Source organism: Thunnus maccoyii, chromosome 13, assembly GCF_910596095.1.
Source record: "Thunnus maccoyii chromosome 13, fThuMac1.1, whole genome shotgun sequence".
NCBI classification, from domain to species: Eukaryota; Metazoa; Chordata; class Actinopteri; order Scombriformes; family Scombridae; genus Thunnus; species Thunnus maccoyii.
The window spans coordinates 20,504,297-20,523,212 of NC_056545.1; the positions used below are offsets into that span (position 1 = coordinate 20,504,297).

Sequence of the window (18,916 nt, forward strand, 5' to 3'; positions counted from 1 at the left end):
TTAAAAACTGTTCCGCTAGTCTGTTCATTCACCATAAGTGTCTGAGATTGTTTCGACTTCATGGTTTGGTTTATGCTCTGAGATGCATCTCTGGAATCTGTCATACATTTATAAAATGTATGACAGATTCATGTCCACTGAATCGATTTTGGTGGACAGTCAATTTGAAGAGAGATCTGATGCCTTTTAGGTCAATTCAGGGTATAACAGCAAAGGGTCTGAAAACATGTATATAAAATACTTATGTAAGCAAATAAAGATTGTGTGCAGACACTCATTGCAAATTAATACATTTTAAAGATCCCCTCAATCCTCCTGCTTTGCGTTTGAATAACAATTTGTTCAGTTACCTCATTAAAATCCTTAAAATGACATCTACTACTTCTGTCACTGAAAATTCCTAAATCTATGAAAATAATTACAGCATTCAGGCTAAGTTACTAACATCTTTACAGATGCTGTGACAAATACAAACACTACTTGTTGCCTGTCAGAGCAGCTACAGTATCAAATACAGGGCATGTGAAAGGTAGAAAAATGTGAAAACACAGGCATGATTAATATCACAACTTAACCAAACTGCATAATAGATCTTTATAATTGGTTTACTACCAATATTTGTAAAAAATAGAGCTCATGTTTACTCTTGAAGCATAGTCCATAATGTTATGTCTGCACCTACCACCCCTGCCCCCAAAATACATATCAGTTAAATAAACTTACAAGGTGCTGCATAAGCAAATACTGAACCACTGTATCTGGAACCACTTTTAATCAATTAAAATGTTAAACACAGAGAAACATTCAGATATATTTTGTTGTTCAGAGGCATAAAAATTAAAAGCTTCCCTGACAGAGGGGGTATTTTATTCCAACAGTTTTTCCAGAAAACTGATTTCTAGTTTGTTACATGTAAAACATCAACTTTAACTGCAAAAATGTACTAAACTAGTTTAATTCCCTCAAGTCATATCAGTGCAAATTCAACATGGAGAGGTGAATTATAGCGCTGTTAAAATGTATACGCTCCTTGAGTTTATGCATTTATCGTGCTACAAAAAGATTCACATTTTTGTATAAGACATCCAGTTTAAGACATTGCACTACAGTTATAGAACAATTTGATGTAATGTTAGAAAAGTTCACACTAATGAGAGGCGGGTGCGCAAAGGTAAGTACGACCATTTTTGTCAGGGTGCGTCTCTGACAAATATTTAATCAAAATTTCATTGCTGATGCTGCTCAAATCTTACAGTAAGGTTGTAGCCACAGGTTTCGAATATATTGTACAGTATAGTAGTAGAATAGTTACCATTAAAAACTGCACTAATTCTGCTTTAAAAAAATTTAAAAATTACCTGTGATTTTAGTCAAACCCAGCACAGCTCTTTCTCTCAGCTAACCAAATACTGTTATCACTGAACCTCTTCTTGGAACAGGACTGGTCTTCAAGTAGAAATACAAAATAAGTAAATATAAATACATAAAAATGAATAAAATTTTATAAATGCATTCACTGCTTTGCAGTGCTTTAGCTGCAATGTATCTACTCATATTTACTTGCTGTTTTCTTTGCAACATGAAACCATGGACGCAAAGCTTTAACATTCAAAACACTTTCCTGAATTTCAGACTATCCTACACTTGAATATTGATTCCAATGAGATAGCAGTTTGGTTTTTTTTGTTTTTTTTGCTGGCTAAAAGAGCAGAATTACAATTTAAAGGGCAAATATTGCACAAAAGTGTTTTGTTCTCTATTTTAACCTGAATATGAGATCTGAGCATCATAAGTTATGAAATAGCAATGGTAACTGGTATTAAACCATACTGAAATGCGGTCATTATAACTTTTACACACTAACTTTTGTGTATTTCGATTTCATAAAAATGAAAAAAAAAAAAAATCAGAAAAAAAAAAAAAAATCACAATATCGACTGTGCACAACTTTGTGCAAAACCTCAAGGAGAGTACAAAGATCTTATACAACACTATATATAACAACATGTAAATTCACATCTCCAGCAAAAACATGCTTTAGCTTGGATACCTGGACGTACAAGTCAGGCCTTAGGTTAAAATCTGTCTTCTTTAACATTGGTGGCAAAACACTACAGCACACATTAGTTTAAACAATTTTGCTTTTCAAATAAAATGCTCATTATGCGACCAGCAAGAAGGAAAACTTTACTTAATAATGCAAAAAGCAAAATGCCCTTGGAATTACAGCAGTGGGCTGATCTAAGCCTGAGAATCCGATTGTCTTAGCTTAGGAGAAAGGTGTGATTTGGTGCCATCTGTCTGATGGGCTAACTGAGGTTGAGGCCAATTCACTTTCAATTCGAAATGTAACCTGAAGCTTCATTTTATGGGTTAATCAGTGTTCCACGACTTGTTATAAAAAGTTTGATGGAAAAAGTTTTTTTTTTTTCTATTTTGAAGAATTTGAAAATGTCTAAAGCACGTCCAAACAAGTCAAATGACAGTGCATTGACACCAACACTCCTTTCAAACTGTTTATAAAAAAAATAAAGAGCTAATCTAACAATCCATGTGCCTGCCAGGAGAGAACAAAGCAAACACATCAGAACATTGCAATGTACATATTCATTTGTTGTTACAGAGCTGGATTAGCAATCCATTTTAGGACAAAAACTCCTGTGACTCACAAATTGGCAGCAAACATCTGAAAACAAGACAAAAAAAAAAAAAAAAAAACAACAACTGGAAAATGACAAAAGCAGTTATGAACTTAATATCGACAACAGTAAAACAAAATTTGCAAACTTATTTACATAGATCAGTTATTAAAAATAGAAACATACATCATCCATCTTTTCCATCATCTCCTATCCTAGTATGCCAAAGACTGTTACCTAAAAAAGGAAGATTTCCTGTACCAGCCACTTAGGATGAAGGGTTGTAGATGAGCAGAGCTCAGTGCACACCAATAAAGATACAATCACAAAAGAATGACTACCTGTAACTCATAACTGTTTGTGTCCTCAGTGGGTAAAAGACAAAGATGATGATGGCATATTTGTCAAATTCAAGAGCAAAAGACCCATAAAATATTTTGGCAGTGCTTCAATACAAACAGCATGGTAATATCTAAATTTGGTAAAAAGTCATATGGTTATATTTCAGTCCTTTTAGGAATAATCTATTACTAAAGTTGAGTCATGTGCTAGAAAAGTCCTTAAAATGATTGTGATGCTGTTTGAATTAATGCCTGTCCAGTACTGATGCATATGTCAGATACCATGTTAAAGAGGCTGTAGCAACTCTGTAATAGTAATAATATAGTAATAGGTCCTTTGCCACTTCAATTTTACACTCAATTATATTCTCCGTCACAACCTCAAAGAGGACATCGTAAACAGCATACGGTATAAAAGGTAGAGCTATGGCTTAACTGTCATTTAAAAAAAAGAAAAAGATCACTGCATGCTAAAGATTTAACTTGCAAAATAGTCCTCATGGTCTCTGTGCTGAATTATCTTGAGCTGTGCCAACAGTTGGGTGTCAACATAGCTCAAATGTGCCCCCTACCATTAGCATGGAGCATCAAAAAGGGCTTAAAGAACTCATGAAGTGATTTGTTGCTTCCTAAACTGTTCAAACTATCAAGGAAATTACACACATTTACTAAAGATTTCTAAAAACACTCAAAAACAGCCAAAATTGTTTTCTTGAAAATTTAGACATCTGATTTTTCAACTTGGACTCGAGGTTCAGGTTTGAGTTGATGTACTAAGTTCTCTTCCAGATGGTAGTGAGCCTGCTCTGCATATTATAATAATATAATCCAATATTTGATAACTACATCTCTAAAGATCTGGCTGTCACCAAAAAAAGACAACACCTTGAAAACATCTCAGCTGTGCACTTAAGAGGGTTAACATTCAGTATTTTGCTGGATGTTTGTTGTTTTGAGTCCACATTTGTCATCATGGATCAGTGTCTTTATCACTTATATTTAGTCACTTTTCACTTCATAGGATCATAGGTTTGTGTAATTTAGGAACTTTTCATATTCATTTCAAAGTGTTATCCATGTTGGGAGCTCTGTAACAGGTTCAAGTTCATTCAGCTTTAAGGCCTATTTTGCAAAATTATGACAAAACAAACTATACATTAGGGTTGGGAGATGGGGCAAAAACCTCAGCTATTAGCCAGACAATGAATTTAAGGCTAGTGGACTTTATTTGGCCAATTTAAAAATCCCCAAAATATGTGCATTTATATATCTGCCTTTACAGGATTCGTGGCTGCAGATATTTAACCTCCAAAGGGACAAATTCTTCCATTAGTAACCCGCAATATTTACGGCGCAGGTTATCTCCACAGCATAGAATAAAACCACCTGCACTCCAGTGTGGCTTATCAAGACACATCATGTCTGTATATGATCTGTTTGTGATCCAGTGGTGTACTGCAGTTCTGCAGATGTGGTGGCCCACTGGAAAATTCTGCCCAATCAACCGACCCTAATATGTATGATGTATGGTGATATGGTGGCACAGAACACAGTTATAAAAGTAAAGATATATGGACAGAGATATTCAAACACATTATGGCCGTGCATCAAACTGGGGTGTCATTAGCACTAGGACAGTCCGAGGAAATGATCAGCTGAGCACCTCTTCCACAGTCTGGCCAAACAATGATGTTTGGCTCCAGGTTATACACCAAGTCCTATCTGAGTTCACTCCATACTTTTTCCAATTACTTGTAGTCACAAAGGATTCTGATAGGTGCCTCTTCTTGACCGAGCTCATCTTTACAAAATTAATCCCACTTTTGGTCCCATTCTCCTTTACGAATTTCATCTTCAGCATCTGAAAAGCTGGAGTAACTGTTCAGGATTCAGATGATTCCTTACAGTCCGGGGCAGCTGGCTGGTTTGTATGTATGGTGGCGGTTTAAGCTACTCACATTCAATGATCTTCAAGGCAGAAGCGGTCATTTGTGAAATAAGTAGATTGGCCTCTGAAAACCTGTCATGATGGAAAAGAAATGTTGAATATGGCATCAAGATAAAACGGTGAATAACATGTAAAGCATGAATTTGTTATGACAAATGAATGAATTACCTCTTATTGAACACTTGGGGGCCCCAAGGTGCTCAAAACTGGTGAAGCCCACCTCATTTGTAAGGTACGATGAAAACTGGTCAGGTTTGAGACAGATGCTGTGATAATTCCTGCTAATATTATCCTGTCAAGTGAGAGAGAAAACAAATATTTCTTAAGAGTTCAAAAAAAGTCACGGTTTGTATCACAACAACCCTGTCATCTGAGTTTCTTACAGTCAGCTTCTTCCTCCTCACATAGGACTCCCAGGGCTGTGGCTCCAGGATGAACATGCCTCCAGGACGGAGATGTCTATAGACTCTCTTGAAGAGACGTTTGAGGCCACTGTCCCCCCAGTTCAGGTGAACCCATTTGGTAACGCTCAGGCACAAGATCACGTCGTACTCTGGCCGCTGAGTCACAAGAAGATTATCGTTCTCCAGTACATAATTGGCCTAATGGAGAGACGAAGTGCAGTGAGAAACATGGCATTAACACAACACACTCTGGGCTATGGCTGTAATAAAGTTAAGACCTTTTTTTCTGAAACATAAACACATTAGGAGGGATGTCTAAAGTTGAGAATCCAAGAATCTCATCCGAATGGTGTTCATGTAAATGTCTTAAATGTGGTTTGGGGTCTGCTGGGTAGCAGAGTGGCCCACTGATCTAGAGTTCATAGTTTCACTTTCACATCAGGCAGGTTTCAAGTCAGGAGGGGAAACCAAACTGTTTTAAAACAGTTAAGGGAGGGATTCTTTTCAGGTGCTGGACAGAGGATGCATAAACGTCCACCACACCGAAAGGCTCCCAGTAAGATTTAAAAACGCATCCTAAAATTATATATCTTTGAAAAAATAAGAACATTTTGAGTGATTCTGACTCTCTTATAAAGATTAAACAAATGATCCTCTGATACATGCCGGTAGCAAGACTATGCAACATCCACAAACATGCTGAGGAGAAATACCCACCAAATTTTACTGCTGCTGTGTGAAACCATTTGACTCACAAATCTTGCAAGATTAATATGAATGCTTAAGTGTTTAAAAAGTGCAAAAAGAGTCATTGATAATCAATTAGTAGATTGCCCAAAAGAAAAAAATATTTTATTGAATCATCTATCTATTTCAAGTCATTTAACAAGTAAAAATACCAAACTTTTAAAATGAGGAGATTTTCTCTTTTTTGGACCTCTGTAAATGAATCCTTGTTGTTCAGACATTGAGGCTGTAATCTGCTCTTTGGGAACTAGCGATGGCCATTTATTTTCTGACATTTTATAGATTAAAAAATTATTAATACTTGCAGCCCTAACAAAGAGGGAATGAATGCAACAGTAGAAAATCAATGCAGCTATTTTTGGTCATTGTATATGTTATATTTATTATTATAAACTTAGCAATAAGGAGTTGAAACCACTCTCTATATTGAATCAAATATGCGTCCCTACAACTTTCCACATTCTAACGTGATGCCAGGAAAAGAATGTTAAACAAACACTAGACAACCTGACATTTCTCTATAAAATCCATCTCGCATTGTGAAGGCTGAGGGGGCTCAGGCACTCGTCTTGAGGCTTTTCATTGATTTACAGGATAAGCTCTGTGCTGCGCAGCCATTACCTTTAATGCTCATAGCAGGGGAGGAGGCCATTATCGATTTTGTTGAGAAACACTACGATTTATGCATCTAAACAATTCATGTAGCTGCCTACACAAAGCCTGTCAGACACAAGGTCAGTGGAGTGAAGAAACTTCAATAGAAACTAGAATAAAAAACCCTTGATCAGAAAAGTTTATATTAAAAAAGAAAAGCTGTCAGAATATTTGTCAAAGTCTCAACCAAGGATGGAACGTTACAGGCTGATGCCATTTGAAAAGCTTCCACGTCACAGCATCAATCTGATGATAAGGACAAACTGGTTCCTCTTTGTTGCTTCCATCTTTCAGTTCAAACCATCACTGGCAGCTTCAGAGAATAGTGAACCTTGGGTTGGAGAAACCCACACCAAGGTGCACAACACACACAAAAACGTAAGTGTGGGCAAACAAGTGGTAATTATTCCCTCCATATTCACAGTTTGAGTCAGTGACGATTACCTGAACAGAAAATGAAATTGGTGCAGAAGCTTCCTCATTACAGGGTGCAACTTCAAAAGATTCTGGCAAACATGATTGCTTTATAGATTATTTAATAACCTGTAGGAGGGGAAAAACCCCGGTGGTTTTTACTAATGGAGTATCTTTTGTAAGACTAGAAAACAAGAATTTAATTAAAATATATATTTAAAAAAAAAAAAAAAAAAAAAAAAGGTATAGTATGAATTTGTCAAGGTTTCCATAGATTTCCTAATGGATCTCAAAATTCCTAAAGTTGTTGAAACTTTTCAACAATGCATCCAATCATCAAACTTTAAAAAAAAAAAAAAAAAATGCCTAAAAGATCCTCCTGTTTGATCCATCCACCTTTGGAAGTGTACAACTACAACTAAGGCTTACTGAGAAAAATTTGAAATCTATAACAACCTAATAAATCAATACAAACTCAATTTTAATGTCAATTTATACTTACAATTTTAGCTTTGCATGCAGCTCAAAGCTACTAGCCATTTTTCAGCACAAAGTAAATACATTATGTATATATATAGATAAGCTGCATGCATGGTGCACCCTACAGGGGATAATGACACCGGCTGTGAGGTGACAGTGCTATACCCAGTTTAGAAGCAGAACATCATTATTCATCATCATGTTCCAGGGAGAGGAAGTGGATGCACTAAATTATATCAAGTCCTCCTGTGAAGTCAATCAGTCCTAAAGAGTCCTAAAGAGAGAACACGCAGCATTTCCCTTCATCTTTTTGGGTGTGTTTTAAAATGTTTGACAGTGGATAAGGGTTTCTTTACATCATGCTTTTGCCGTAGTCTTAATGAACATAAATAAACTGGCAGTGCCTATTGTGAAATAATAAATATGTCCTGACCTTCATCTAGGTTTCCGAGATGCAATTACATGGCAATCTCATACTCTCTCCACCAAATTCTCACACAGAGAACGCCGTCTTACCTTGACAAAGGACACATTTGAGGGGAACTCCCCGGGCCGCGTGCTGGATGTTTCTGTTAGTGGAGGTGCAGCGATGGGCCCCCTTGAGATCCGCAGGGACACAGGAAAAGAGCAGCTCACAGAGTGGTCAGCAGGGGGTGAATCACCATCTTCCTGCGCCATTTCCTCTGTTTTGCTGTCCAGCCTCTGGGCCCCTGCCTCATCTGTGTGACAGGAGTCATTGTCATTTACAGCCTCTGCAGGGCCACTTTCTCCTTTCACTGGTTTCCCATTTTCATCCCTGCTCTCGGCTTCATTGTGCTTCTTTTCACTGCCTGTGTGACTCGCTCTTCCGTTCCTCTCCTCATCCTGTTCAGTGCTCTTTTTCTCCTGCGTTGCACGTCTGGCCTCTTGGGTCTGCAGCTCTGAGAGATAATGTCTGATGTTCTTACGGGCTGCATGTACCAGACCACTGTCAATGTCCAGACCCAATATGCGTGCAGGTCTTAGCATTTTGGCAATATAGAGCGTTAGGTGGCCTGAGTTGCAACCCAAATCCAGCACGTCTTTACCTTCAAACCATTCTGGACGAAGCACACGTACCCGTGGGTCTTCACTTGCTCCTGGGTTGCGGTAGCCATAATACTTGTTATAGTTCCCATACTGGAACTTCTTCTTCTGTTGGTCCTTCGCCTGGTTGTAGGTCTGCTGGTGCTGACGACCTCCTGACCCAGATTTGGGTCCACTCCTTGGTGTGTGGAAGGACTGAGAATTCCTTGGTGCCCCTGTAGTACCACAACACTTCTCTCCAGATGCTGACTTCCCTATGGGGGTGGAATGAGTCACTGGAGTCTCCATTTTGCCAGAGTTGCGCCTTCGCTTGCGTCTGCTTGTGTGCTGGTTTGGTCCCCCTGATGTGGAGAGAACTGAATCGTCCATAGACGCAGATGTCATCTCCTCCTTGCAGCTGGCTGAGTTGTCAGCTGAGTGTTCATGGGAATCCCCTGTGATACTGGAGAAACTGTCTGACTCTTTGGAGACATCTAGTGCAGAGCATGATGCAAACATACCTGGAATTGGCGTGGAGGCGCCAGTTTTAACCTCACTTTTTCCTGATTCTGAGAGGTTGATCTGTGTGGTTGAAATCCCGCCACCACCACCTCCTCCTCCTCCTCCTCCTCCTCCTCCTCCGTGGTGTCTGTTGCGGTGTCTCTTCCTCCCACCGCTCTTGTAGGGGGACACCAGAAAGCTGCTGTCTGCTATCCCACTGTTCAGGTTCAGTGGATCTGTGATGTCTCTGGGGATGAGGATCTCCACGGGGTCTCGACTTTTTGCTGGCAGCGGGGAGGATTTGGGCGTCTCTGCATTCAGAGCCTTGTTGACCTCCTCATCCAGCAGGCTGTTGAGATTCAGTGGGTCAAAAATGTTCCCACCCAAGAGGAAGTTGGTGGGCAGGACGGAGTCACTCTCGGAGTTGGCCCTTCGTCTCCTCTTGCCAAATGTCGGATGCTTGAAACTAGAATTGGATGTGTTGCGGCGCTTTGTTACTTTCGTTTGCTGCTGTTGTTTGGAATGATGAAAGCTGTTTCTGCGGTTGATGTTATTCTCATTCGCTCTGGCACTCTGTCCAGCATTCTCTGACTGGGTGAGAGTGTCAGTGGTGCTGGTGTGTTTTGGTGAGGCTGTAGTGCCCGGGACAGGACAAGCAGCTGCTAAGTCAGGGGTGGCTGCGGTACCCTCCATCATTACAGATATATTACTGTAACTTCCAGTACATTCAGAGAGCTGCAGAGATGAAGGTGAGCTGGCCTGCGGACTACCGGTTTTTACTTTATCTTCGTCAACAGACATCTTGGTTGGTTTCTGGAGCTGATGCAGACATGGAAATTTTTCTGGATCTGAAAGTCACACAAAACATGTTAAATATAAAAAAACAAAAAACATAAAAGAGACATTACCTCTTGAATAGTATAAATAATTTAAAGTATTTAAAGTATGTTGAACAATGTTACTTTCAATGAGGCTCCCTATATTGCTGCAATCACACACACACTCTGAATTGCCAAGTACAGTCACTCATACCAGCCTGTCTATGTTGGCCAACACTACTTCAGTACAACTCTGGGGTTCTTAAACTTAAGTCCAGGGACCTGCACCTCAAAAAATGAAGGTCAGTTTAATTTCACTTCATGCAATCACTTCACATTTGCAAAAGAGGATGTACAAGATAACCATTTACTTTCTTATCCTGGCATACTCTTACAGTAATAACAAAGGTCTCCCTTGTACGTGCAGGGTCCCTGGGACTAAACCATTGTCAAATTGAGGATCTGACAACTGAGGCGTGCCTATGCAGGGGGGTTACTGACCTGAAAAGTTTGTGGGTCCCCGTGTTGGGACAGTTATCTAGTTAGTTAGCAAGCTAGCTCCTAGCTTGTGTCTCGCGGGCCAGAAGACTGAAACGTCGAGTACACGTTCAGCGTCACTCCGGCCAAAAAAAAAAAAAAAGCGTTAACGTTCAAGTACCCACCTCGATATGCTGCTGCCTGAACCCCCCTGTGAACCGTGAGTCTCATTTATCACAGTGATACTATCTACCAGATGGCCACCTATTAGCGTACAGTCAACAGTGTAGTCACCATCAAAATAACAGTCTCACCTCCCAGCTCTCCCCGCCTCCGGCCGGACTGTCACTACCCAGCACTCTCCCGACTCGAGCTAACGTTAGCGTGGCTAGCACACAAGTGTCCGTGCATCAATACAACGGTGGCAAGGAGCACAAACACACACGTAAACACAGCTTCCGTGCTAGTCCGCCCGCTATATAGGCTCCTCTGCCCTCCAAACTAGCCCTGACGACTTCTTCAGTCAACTCCTAGTCACCCAGCGTCAGGCAGGTTGGTGAATAAATTATTCCATTTGCTGATAGAGTCGGCATGGCGGCGCATCCGGGCTCCGAGCTGTAGCCCAAGATGACTGGGGCGGAGATCTCTGACTGGAGTGGGCAGAGCGGTGAGGAGCGCTCCGTCTTTATAATGAGCCTCTGATCCTCAGCTGGTTCATTTCAGGGCTGGAAGTGTTTATTGTTGATGAACATTTATGTTGTTTTGGAAACATGTACAAACATGTTTGGAATACCAGAAGATAACTCTAAACTGAATTACTACCTATAAATTATAAATCCTTTCATTTTATTGGCTAAATACCATCTTCATAAGAGCAGATATAAACAAGTAAAAAGCTAAACTTCTTGGTTTTCTCAAAGGAGGTCAAACAGTACATTGATTCATTGATTCCTCTATTCCAAAGGTTGTAAAAACTATGAATGCCTGTTTTTTTTGCTTAAAATCTTCATATGAACTGTAACTCCCCCTAGCTCAGAGTTTGTTTTTGTTTGTTTTGTTTTTTTTTATTCTTCTTCTGCAAATTGTAAGATGAATGTTTTGGTATTCTGTATACGATCATTTTGTTGGAAGAGGAAATTGTAACTGATTATTTTATGTCAATAAAGTAGAAGAGTTTCCTTTTTGATGAATCTGTAGTTCAGTTTTTAAATGTCAGAGAGGAGTGAAAAATGGCCATCATTTCCAGAGCACATAGGAATGTCAAATAATCTGTTTTGTCTGTACAACAGTCCAAACTTACAATGTTACAGATCTCCAAGTTTGGTTAGCGATGGGCAGGTAATTAATCACCAACTATTTTTAAAATGATAAAGAATTTTGAGTAATTTTTTTTTTTTTAAAGAAAAAATGCTAAAATTCTGTTTCCAGCTTCTTAAATGTGAATACTAGCATACAAGTATAGTAATCCCAATATCTTTGAGTTTCGGACTGTTGGTTGGTTGCATCTTGGGCTTTGGGAAACTGTTATCAACATTTTAAAGACAAAAAATTGATCAATCAAGAAAATAACTGACAGAATAATGATTATTTATTACTAGATAAATTACCTATCCGATTCATCAGTTTTCAAAACTGATGATTGATTGATTATGTCAATTAATTGTATATCCATCGATTAATCGAATAATCATTTCAACCAAAGTTAACATCACATTCTAATTCTAATGTTATAGTAAGTAGGCTATATAAAGTGGTTAATATATTTCCAACATTTCATTAACACAAGTTTAAACACACAAAAAAGTAAGTTTTCACTGTAACACATTACCATTATTATCAGGGAAAATTTCTCCTGAATATTCTTATATACTATATTGTAAGACCTCCTTGTCTGCAGCTCCTTCTCACACCTTTAAAAAGAAGGCTTTTTCATCATATATACCGATTTGAAAATATTTCAGTACTTCAGATTATTTAACAAACATGAAAGTTTCTATTCCACAACAATTGTCATCTCTTGTCTTTATTAATAAATGCAATGTGCAGAAATTGAACTAAGCACTAGACTTTTCTATTTTAGAGTGCATTTCTAGCAGCCATAACACAATGAAATGATAGCAGCCTCTTGCAGTTTTGACATTAAGGAGACTTAATCCCAAAATGTGTCTTTTGTTTGTCTTCTCTCTGCACAGGTGGAGGAGAGATTTATGTAAAATGAGGGTGTAAAATGTGAACTCAACTTCAAGCTCATGGTAAGGTTGTTAACAAAACATTGCTAGAATATAACAAACCTAACTGTTGGTGCTCTGAATTTGAAAGTCTTGGAAACTGCTATGTCAGTTTTAAACTCAGACATCTTGGTTATTTTGTTCACCACAGCCACAGCCATGGCTACAATCCACGGACCAGTTGTTGGTGCTTTGGTTTTGATGACACCATCGCAGTCAACTCCAAGGTCACAATTTTCAAGGTAAGCTTCTCCAACCCATCATTGCCTCCCTTACCAGTGTCTAGAGTAAGCCTGAAAGTGGCTCTCTGGATGTGAACCAAAGGGATATTTTGCAGAGGTGACAGGTGGTATCTTGGCTGACAGGGTTTGGTAAAGACACATGGTCAGTGCTGCTGAAACCAGATAAAGTATCTATGAATCAGAGCCTTGGTTTTACTGCACTTTGACTCACCTGTCATCTGCTGCTGCCTTGTAAAATACCATAAATGCTGTTTATGATCGTATAGTAAAACAGAATAAGATCACAAAAGAGTAGCATTGATAAGCATCACTGTTTCTGGAGTCCATGCAAACTACTTGGAGGGGAACTTGGAGGCAAGTTCCTATGTGTTATGACATTTCCCATTATACTGCATGAAGAGGACATGCTTTGTTTAATTAGTTTCATGCTAACAATCAGCTTTATATCAAGCTCAGTTCTATCAAGTTAAGATATCAGTATACTCAAAGTACTTCAGATAATCAATGTCTATAGAGATGCATCAAATATTCATGTGACTTTGTTCACCATTTTTTCAGTCAGTGTAGTTTAGTGTCAGATAAAGTTTTACAAGGAAGAGAACTGTTGAAGGTCTGCAAATAATCCCTGTGGTGTGAAGATTTATAGTTGCAATTTAGTTACGTCAGAATGCACACACAGCCGGGCGCAGACCAGTGTCAGCTTCAATACAGGTTAAAATTTAAACACATTGCACAACGCTGCCGTGCTTTGCACCTCGGAACATTTTCAGCTTTTTTTTTCTGCTTCATCATGGTGAAAACAATTCTGATGAGGGAATAACTAGTTAAAGTATGACATCAGGGTATCATGATGAATGCAACAAAGCCAAAAACATTTAGGGAGTAAAGCATAGTACGATGGACAAGAGTGTGCAACATTTCATTTTGATGAACTAGTTTAGTTTTGTTATAATACAATGTTTGCTTCTTAAATGGATACAGTTCAAAGTAGAATATACTGATTTGCAGAAAATATTTTGAATGAAGATTTTGAATATACTAAAGGTTTAGAGCATTTGATTCACAAAGAACACATCTGAAAAGTTTGAATGTCTTCTAAAGTCCTTCCATTTCTGCAAACATGTGACCCACACACTCCAATTCAAAATATAAAATTGCATGGCTTTTACCTAGTTTTCCAAAGCAGTAGCATGTACAGCAGTGTTTCCTGTATTTCTCAAAGTGGAGCTTAGCACAAGGAGAGAGATCATGGAGGGACATTAGCCTAATCCTTGTTCTTCTGTCCATACAGCATTCCATCCTTAGCAGGTGTGTAAAATCCCTGCTGTCCTGAGCATGCTGCATACAGCTTGAACAATTTAGCTAAAACACAAAAGCTTAGATTCAAAATGACCTGTTAGTGCCATGCCTGTCACAGTTTTGCACTTGCAAAATGTGTAAAAAAAAAAAAAAATTTTGTATAAAAAGAATTTTTTTGAGATTTTCTGTTTGAGGTTTTGAAGTTTTACTCAATGTTCCTCAGTCAGTGACTAGTGCTGTCACAGCCACACAGTAATTATGTAAAGATATAATGTTGAAGGTGCTCAGGACCAGGAGGAAGTCTGGATTTACTGGAGAGTTTAGCTGCCCTTCAAATCACCACTAGAGGGAGACAGAATGTGAGCTGTAAAACAGTTTGCTGTACAAAAAAGAAACATCCCCCCAACCTCTTCCTATGTGTAATGTATTATAGTGGTAATAATGATTTAATCGTTGTATTGCTGCAAATTTGAACTTGAAATGCAGTTCAGATGGCCCAATAAGTTGATTTATTTCTGAATAGAAGAGATAAAGGAGTAATTTTTGGTGCTCTGGCTTTCCCCAAATTATCAGTGTTAGCTCAGAGACATTTAATGAAATTTGAAAATAGCTTTACGAGAAACATTCTGGAAAATCCAAAGTTATTTTGTAGCTTCTGCTTGATATTCTTGCTATTTTAACAGCAATCATATTTATTCCCAAACAATAATGTATATAATAATAAATACTCTAGCAGCTTTAACTCCATCTTTTGCTGACAAAAAATCCTGGCCAGCTGCAGATTTCTATTAAAAAAAACAACACCATGAAAACCCAGTGTGTATATTTACTTAAATGTGAGATTATGCAGATTTAACATCATAACATTTTACTGATTTAGCCACCTGCTGGCATTTAAGCTTAGGAATATAATTAAATAAAAAAGAGCCATCATATGACCTCTTACTTAATACTGCTGACATCTCTAAACACTGGATGAACTGCAGCCACACACATAAGAAACATACATAAGAAATACATGTTTCAAATATTTAGTTTTCACCTATAATGTACTAAAAAGAGTTTCGAGTCAGTTAGTCTTTGAAGCTAATATGGCACATGCAAAATGAAGTTTCTTAAATAAGTGATGAACGTGAACTCTTAAATATGGATAAGAAAAACTGTGCATTTTTTATGCAACTGTAGATAGCACTTTTTTTCAAATGGGATCCTCACACTTGATATTCTCTGCCTTTGAGCTGACAGCGTGCTCCTAATTGGGTTTCAAATCAGCGCCACAGACTCTGTTGGGTAAATGAGTCACCCCCTCTCTAATCTCTATAGAGGAAGAAAATAGGAGCGAGGGTACCTGTTCCCCCGCCTCTGTCCCTCTCTTTTCTCATGTTAATGGGGGTGCGGTCCTCGATCCCGGGCACCATCTGCCCTTCCTCAGGGTTTGGGCCCCAAGCACTCCAGACGTGCCCCATTGTTTGTGTGTGTCCAAGCAGAAAGTGGTGAGTACACATGGTTCTTGTGGCCCAAAAGGCTCCTGCATCAAGAGCACGAGCCTGCTGTTCATTAGCCTACATGTGACAGAGGGAGGGGGCTGCTCGCGTGCCCTGTGTGCAGCAACATCAGGGCGATTTTTGTTCTGCTGGGAGTCCTGTTCAGATTTTATGTGTGATGTCATTCTAAGTAACCGTTGGCTGAGGGATGATACAACAGGTCGACATGTTCTTTCAAGTGTATTTTTCATGAGTTTAGCAGCGATATCATACTTCAGATTATCTTTGAACTGATCTGTTGTGCTCTGAAAGTAAGGATGCATAATTCAAGTTTTGTAAAAAAAATATAGTAATAATGTGTGGTGGACAGGTGGACAAACACATGAATAGCCTTTAGACAGTAATGATTCAAATATAATGTATTCAAATAAGAATGTACTACTGTCCCTGTTTTATCATCACTTTTTATTTGAATTTAACTGCACATCACAAACATAAAATGCATAAAGCTTATGAAAATTAAAAAACAGTAATAAGACAATAAGTTCTGTTTATACTCATTATCCACTAAGAAATTTTCAGAATCTACATCCTTCATACACTGAACCTAGGGTGAGTGCAGTGCCCTCCTTGAGCTAATTAGCACATTTTTGGCGACATGCATCTTTCCCACTGAGCTCAGTCAAAACTGAGTGTCTGAGATGTGATGGACGAATGAACTGAAGGATGGAGACCAAAGTATAACTGCCCTTTCTCAGTATTAATATTGTGGGGGATGATAAAATGATGGATCAAAATGTCATTTACAATCTTGGGAGGAATAATTACAAATGTGCCACGATAACCTTTTGATGGAATTAATTTGATTACAAACCAAGTTATTCTGCAGAAACTGAAAAAAAACAAGGTATTGATAAAATCAACGTTAAATTAGATAAATCAGGTTACAAATGTGCTCCCTAAGACCTGTAGAGAGCATGCTGTTGGTTAAATAAAACACAACAGTTTTTGAATTTTAATAACTGAAGAGAAAGGTGTTCTGATTAGACGTCACAGTAGCCCACAAGGACATTCTTGGGTGAAAATGCCTCCTCATTAAAAATTCATGAAAATTTGTCTTGTGGACATGGGCACTCAAGGGAAAAAGATACTAGCTGCTAACCAAATATGAAATATCAGTCTGCTTTAACTCTGTATTTGACTATATGTTTTTTTGTTTTTTATTTATTTATCTGTAATTGAGCAGCAAAGGTGTGTGCACAATTTCTTACCCATCTATGAGTCCTCATGTGACCTGACAAGGTAACCCACCAGTTACCCGACACAACACCGACAACAGATTATGACTCTCCATCGGGTTTGCCCTCCTCATTTTCAAAGCTACATGCTGCTGGCTGCATTGAGATTAGTTATTGAACTGTCCAAGCAAAGGGAAACAAGGCCGCTTCAGAGGCACAGCACACAATAAGCCAGCTGTCAGTGGGAGGGGCTTGTTCAGACCACTGTTGTCATGGATAGGACTTTTGTGTTGTGTTGGCCTCACAGAGCTGATAGGTGATCCTGTGTGAGGCCGCCATGCACTGATTAATATTGACACAAGGCTTTGATTGAGGACAGGCAAGTGAGCAGAGTTAAAGAGGGCAGCGGGGTATATCCAACTCAGAAATGTCAGCAAAGGTGCAGTGAATATGGATACATTGTGAATATCTATAAGGGAAGGCAGTGTGCGAAATGTGTGCAAGCAACACTGTTGCATATTGACATGGTGATAAGGTTAATAGATGTAAAGAAAACTACAGGGTAACCTAATTTAGCATTATCAGGATAAGAAAATACTGGATTTTTTTGTGACATTGCACTAAAAATAAAATACTTTTGTGCCCTACATTTTGTGTTAATGCTGCCTTTACTGCTGACCACTGGCAGCCTTTTGATAATACTTGTATAACAACTGAATAATAACTGACCTTTATAAGCGTGCACATTAAACCCCTCTCTCTAATCCCTAGAGGCTACTCATTTGCCTCCTCACCCCTGTTTTACATTCAAAGGTGCGTCTCTGAGCGAGCATCTTCTCGGCAGCATCAGAGCTGATGTCCTTGCCGAGTGTTTGAAATTATGTGAGTTCACACTATTACACTGAATGAAAAACCTGTGTTGTTAGTCTTTACTAACAGGTTGTTACGTTGAATGATTCTAGACAATCATTCATAAGCCTTTACTGTATGCTTACTGGCTTGTCTGACATCTTTCAACTGGATAAACAGCTCTACATAATTTAAGACCAATAAGCAATTCATAAGATGGCACAGTGGCCTTTAGGCAGGTCATTTTATGTTTGCTTTACTTTTTAGTCACAAAATCTAGCTAACCGCATTGACTGTTACACGCTAAACCATTTTAAATGAATTAAAACATTAATATTTATCAGAATAGAATAGGTAGTACTGCCAATGGCTGACATAGTTTCTGTTTTAAATGTGTATTGTTAACACCAAACAGTCTGAAGTAATTTAAAATCTAAGATAATTTAAGTGTAAGATGGATTTGTATATTGTAGATTCCACTGTCATACAAATGTCATAATAAAAATCCCCAAATCCCTCTTAAGAACGGATTTACCAGACTGTGTTACAATCCAGAGGTTATAGTACTGTGTGTTAAATGGCAAAAGTTGCAGTGTAATGGTCGAAATTCTAGCCAAATGTCCAACAGCAGGATGAGGTTGGACATCAGTTTAGAAGTTGGCAACAAAAACAAAGGAGCAGATATGAACTATAATTGTTATAATCACCATACCTACTAACTACTGTGGATAGATATATTTTTCTGGGATACTTCATCTTCTAGGTTTTGCATCACAGGCCATCATGTATTAGATATACTGGGAAACAACTCAGTTCACATTAAACACATCATACCAGCCTCACAGCCATCAGATAGAGCAGACTATGTAACTGCAAAATGTCAATAAGACCCCCCTCCACATGCATGCACACACCACCCCGTTGGGGGTAACCATGTATAACAGTGTAGGGATAAAGGAGTTGTGCTTCATGGCACAGACCAGCATTCATAATCCAAACATAGTCAGATGAAATGCTCCCTCTTAGCCTTAGCATCCTCTTTGAATAAGCAGGTTGAAACATGTAACATAGCCTACATTTAAAATCTTGGCAAAACAGCCAAGGTGTTA

At 38.6% G+C, this 18,916-nt stretch overlaps 2 protein-coding genes across 7 annotated transcripts in view; one reads left to right on the plus strand and one right to left on the minus strand.

Annotated features, from left to right (window-relative positions):
• Positions 1-845: 845 nt before the first annotated feature.
• Positions 846-11,119, minus strand: mepcea (methylphosphate capping enzyme a). 3 transcript variants are annotated; one of them, XM_042430349.1, is made up of 5 exons: positions 10,782-11,119; positions 8,144-10,020; positions 5,312-5,530; positions 5,097-5,220; positions 846-5,000 (listed from the first exon to the last, which is right to left on the minus strand). In XM_042430349.1, the coding sequence occupies exons 2-5, from the start codon at positions 9,971-9,973 to the stop codon at positions 4,966-4,968; spliced, it is 2,208 nt and encodes a 735-aa protein (XP_042286283.1). In that variant the 5' UTR covers positions 9,974-10,020; positions 10,782-11,119; the 3' UTR covers positions 846-4,965. The 3 variants fall into 3 exon arrangements, with proteins under 3 accessions (XP_042286283.1, XP_042286282.1, XP_042286285.1); XM_042430348.1 differs by lacking the exon at positions 10,782-11,119 and adding an exon at positions 10,653-10,775; XM_042430351.1 differs by lacking the exon at positions 10,782-11,119 and adding an exon at positions 10,492-10,579.
• LOC121909731 (serine/threonine-protein kinase PAK 3) overlaps positions 10,136-18,916 on the plus strand; it is a 45,671-nt gene continuing 36,890 nt past the window's right edge. For 2 of the 4 annotated variants that reach the window (XM_042430353.1, XM_042430357.1), the window contains exons 1-3: positions 10,616-10,687; positions 12,660-12,719; positions 12,847-12,937. The gene's annotated coding sequence lies outside the window, so the exon portion shown is untranslated. Of the gene's footprint in view, positions 10,293-10,615; positions 10,688-11,054; positions 11,135-12,659; positions 12,720-12,846; positions 12,938-18,916 lie in introns of those variants that run through there. The other 2 variants (XM_042430355.1, XM_042430354.1) reach the window with 2 other exon arrangements.

What these genes read in the sequence shown, in the direction of transcription:
- mepcea (XM_042430348.1), bottom strand. Translation starts at nt 10,698, where the DNA reads ATGAGACTCACGGTTCACAGGGGGGTTCAGGCAGCAGCATATCGAG. An exon ending in TCAGGCAGCAGCATATCGAG is followed by an intron (nt 10,021 to 10,652) that starts GTGGGTACTTGA and finishes TGTGACTTTCAG; the next exon opens with ATCCAGAAAAATTTCCATGT. An exon ending in CAAATGTGTCCTTTGTCAAG is followed by an intron (nt 5,531 to 8,143) that starts GTAAGACGGCGT and finishes TCTCTCCATTAG; the next exon opens with GCCAATTATGTACTGGAGAA.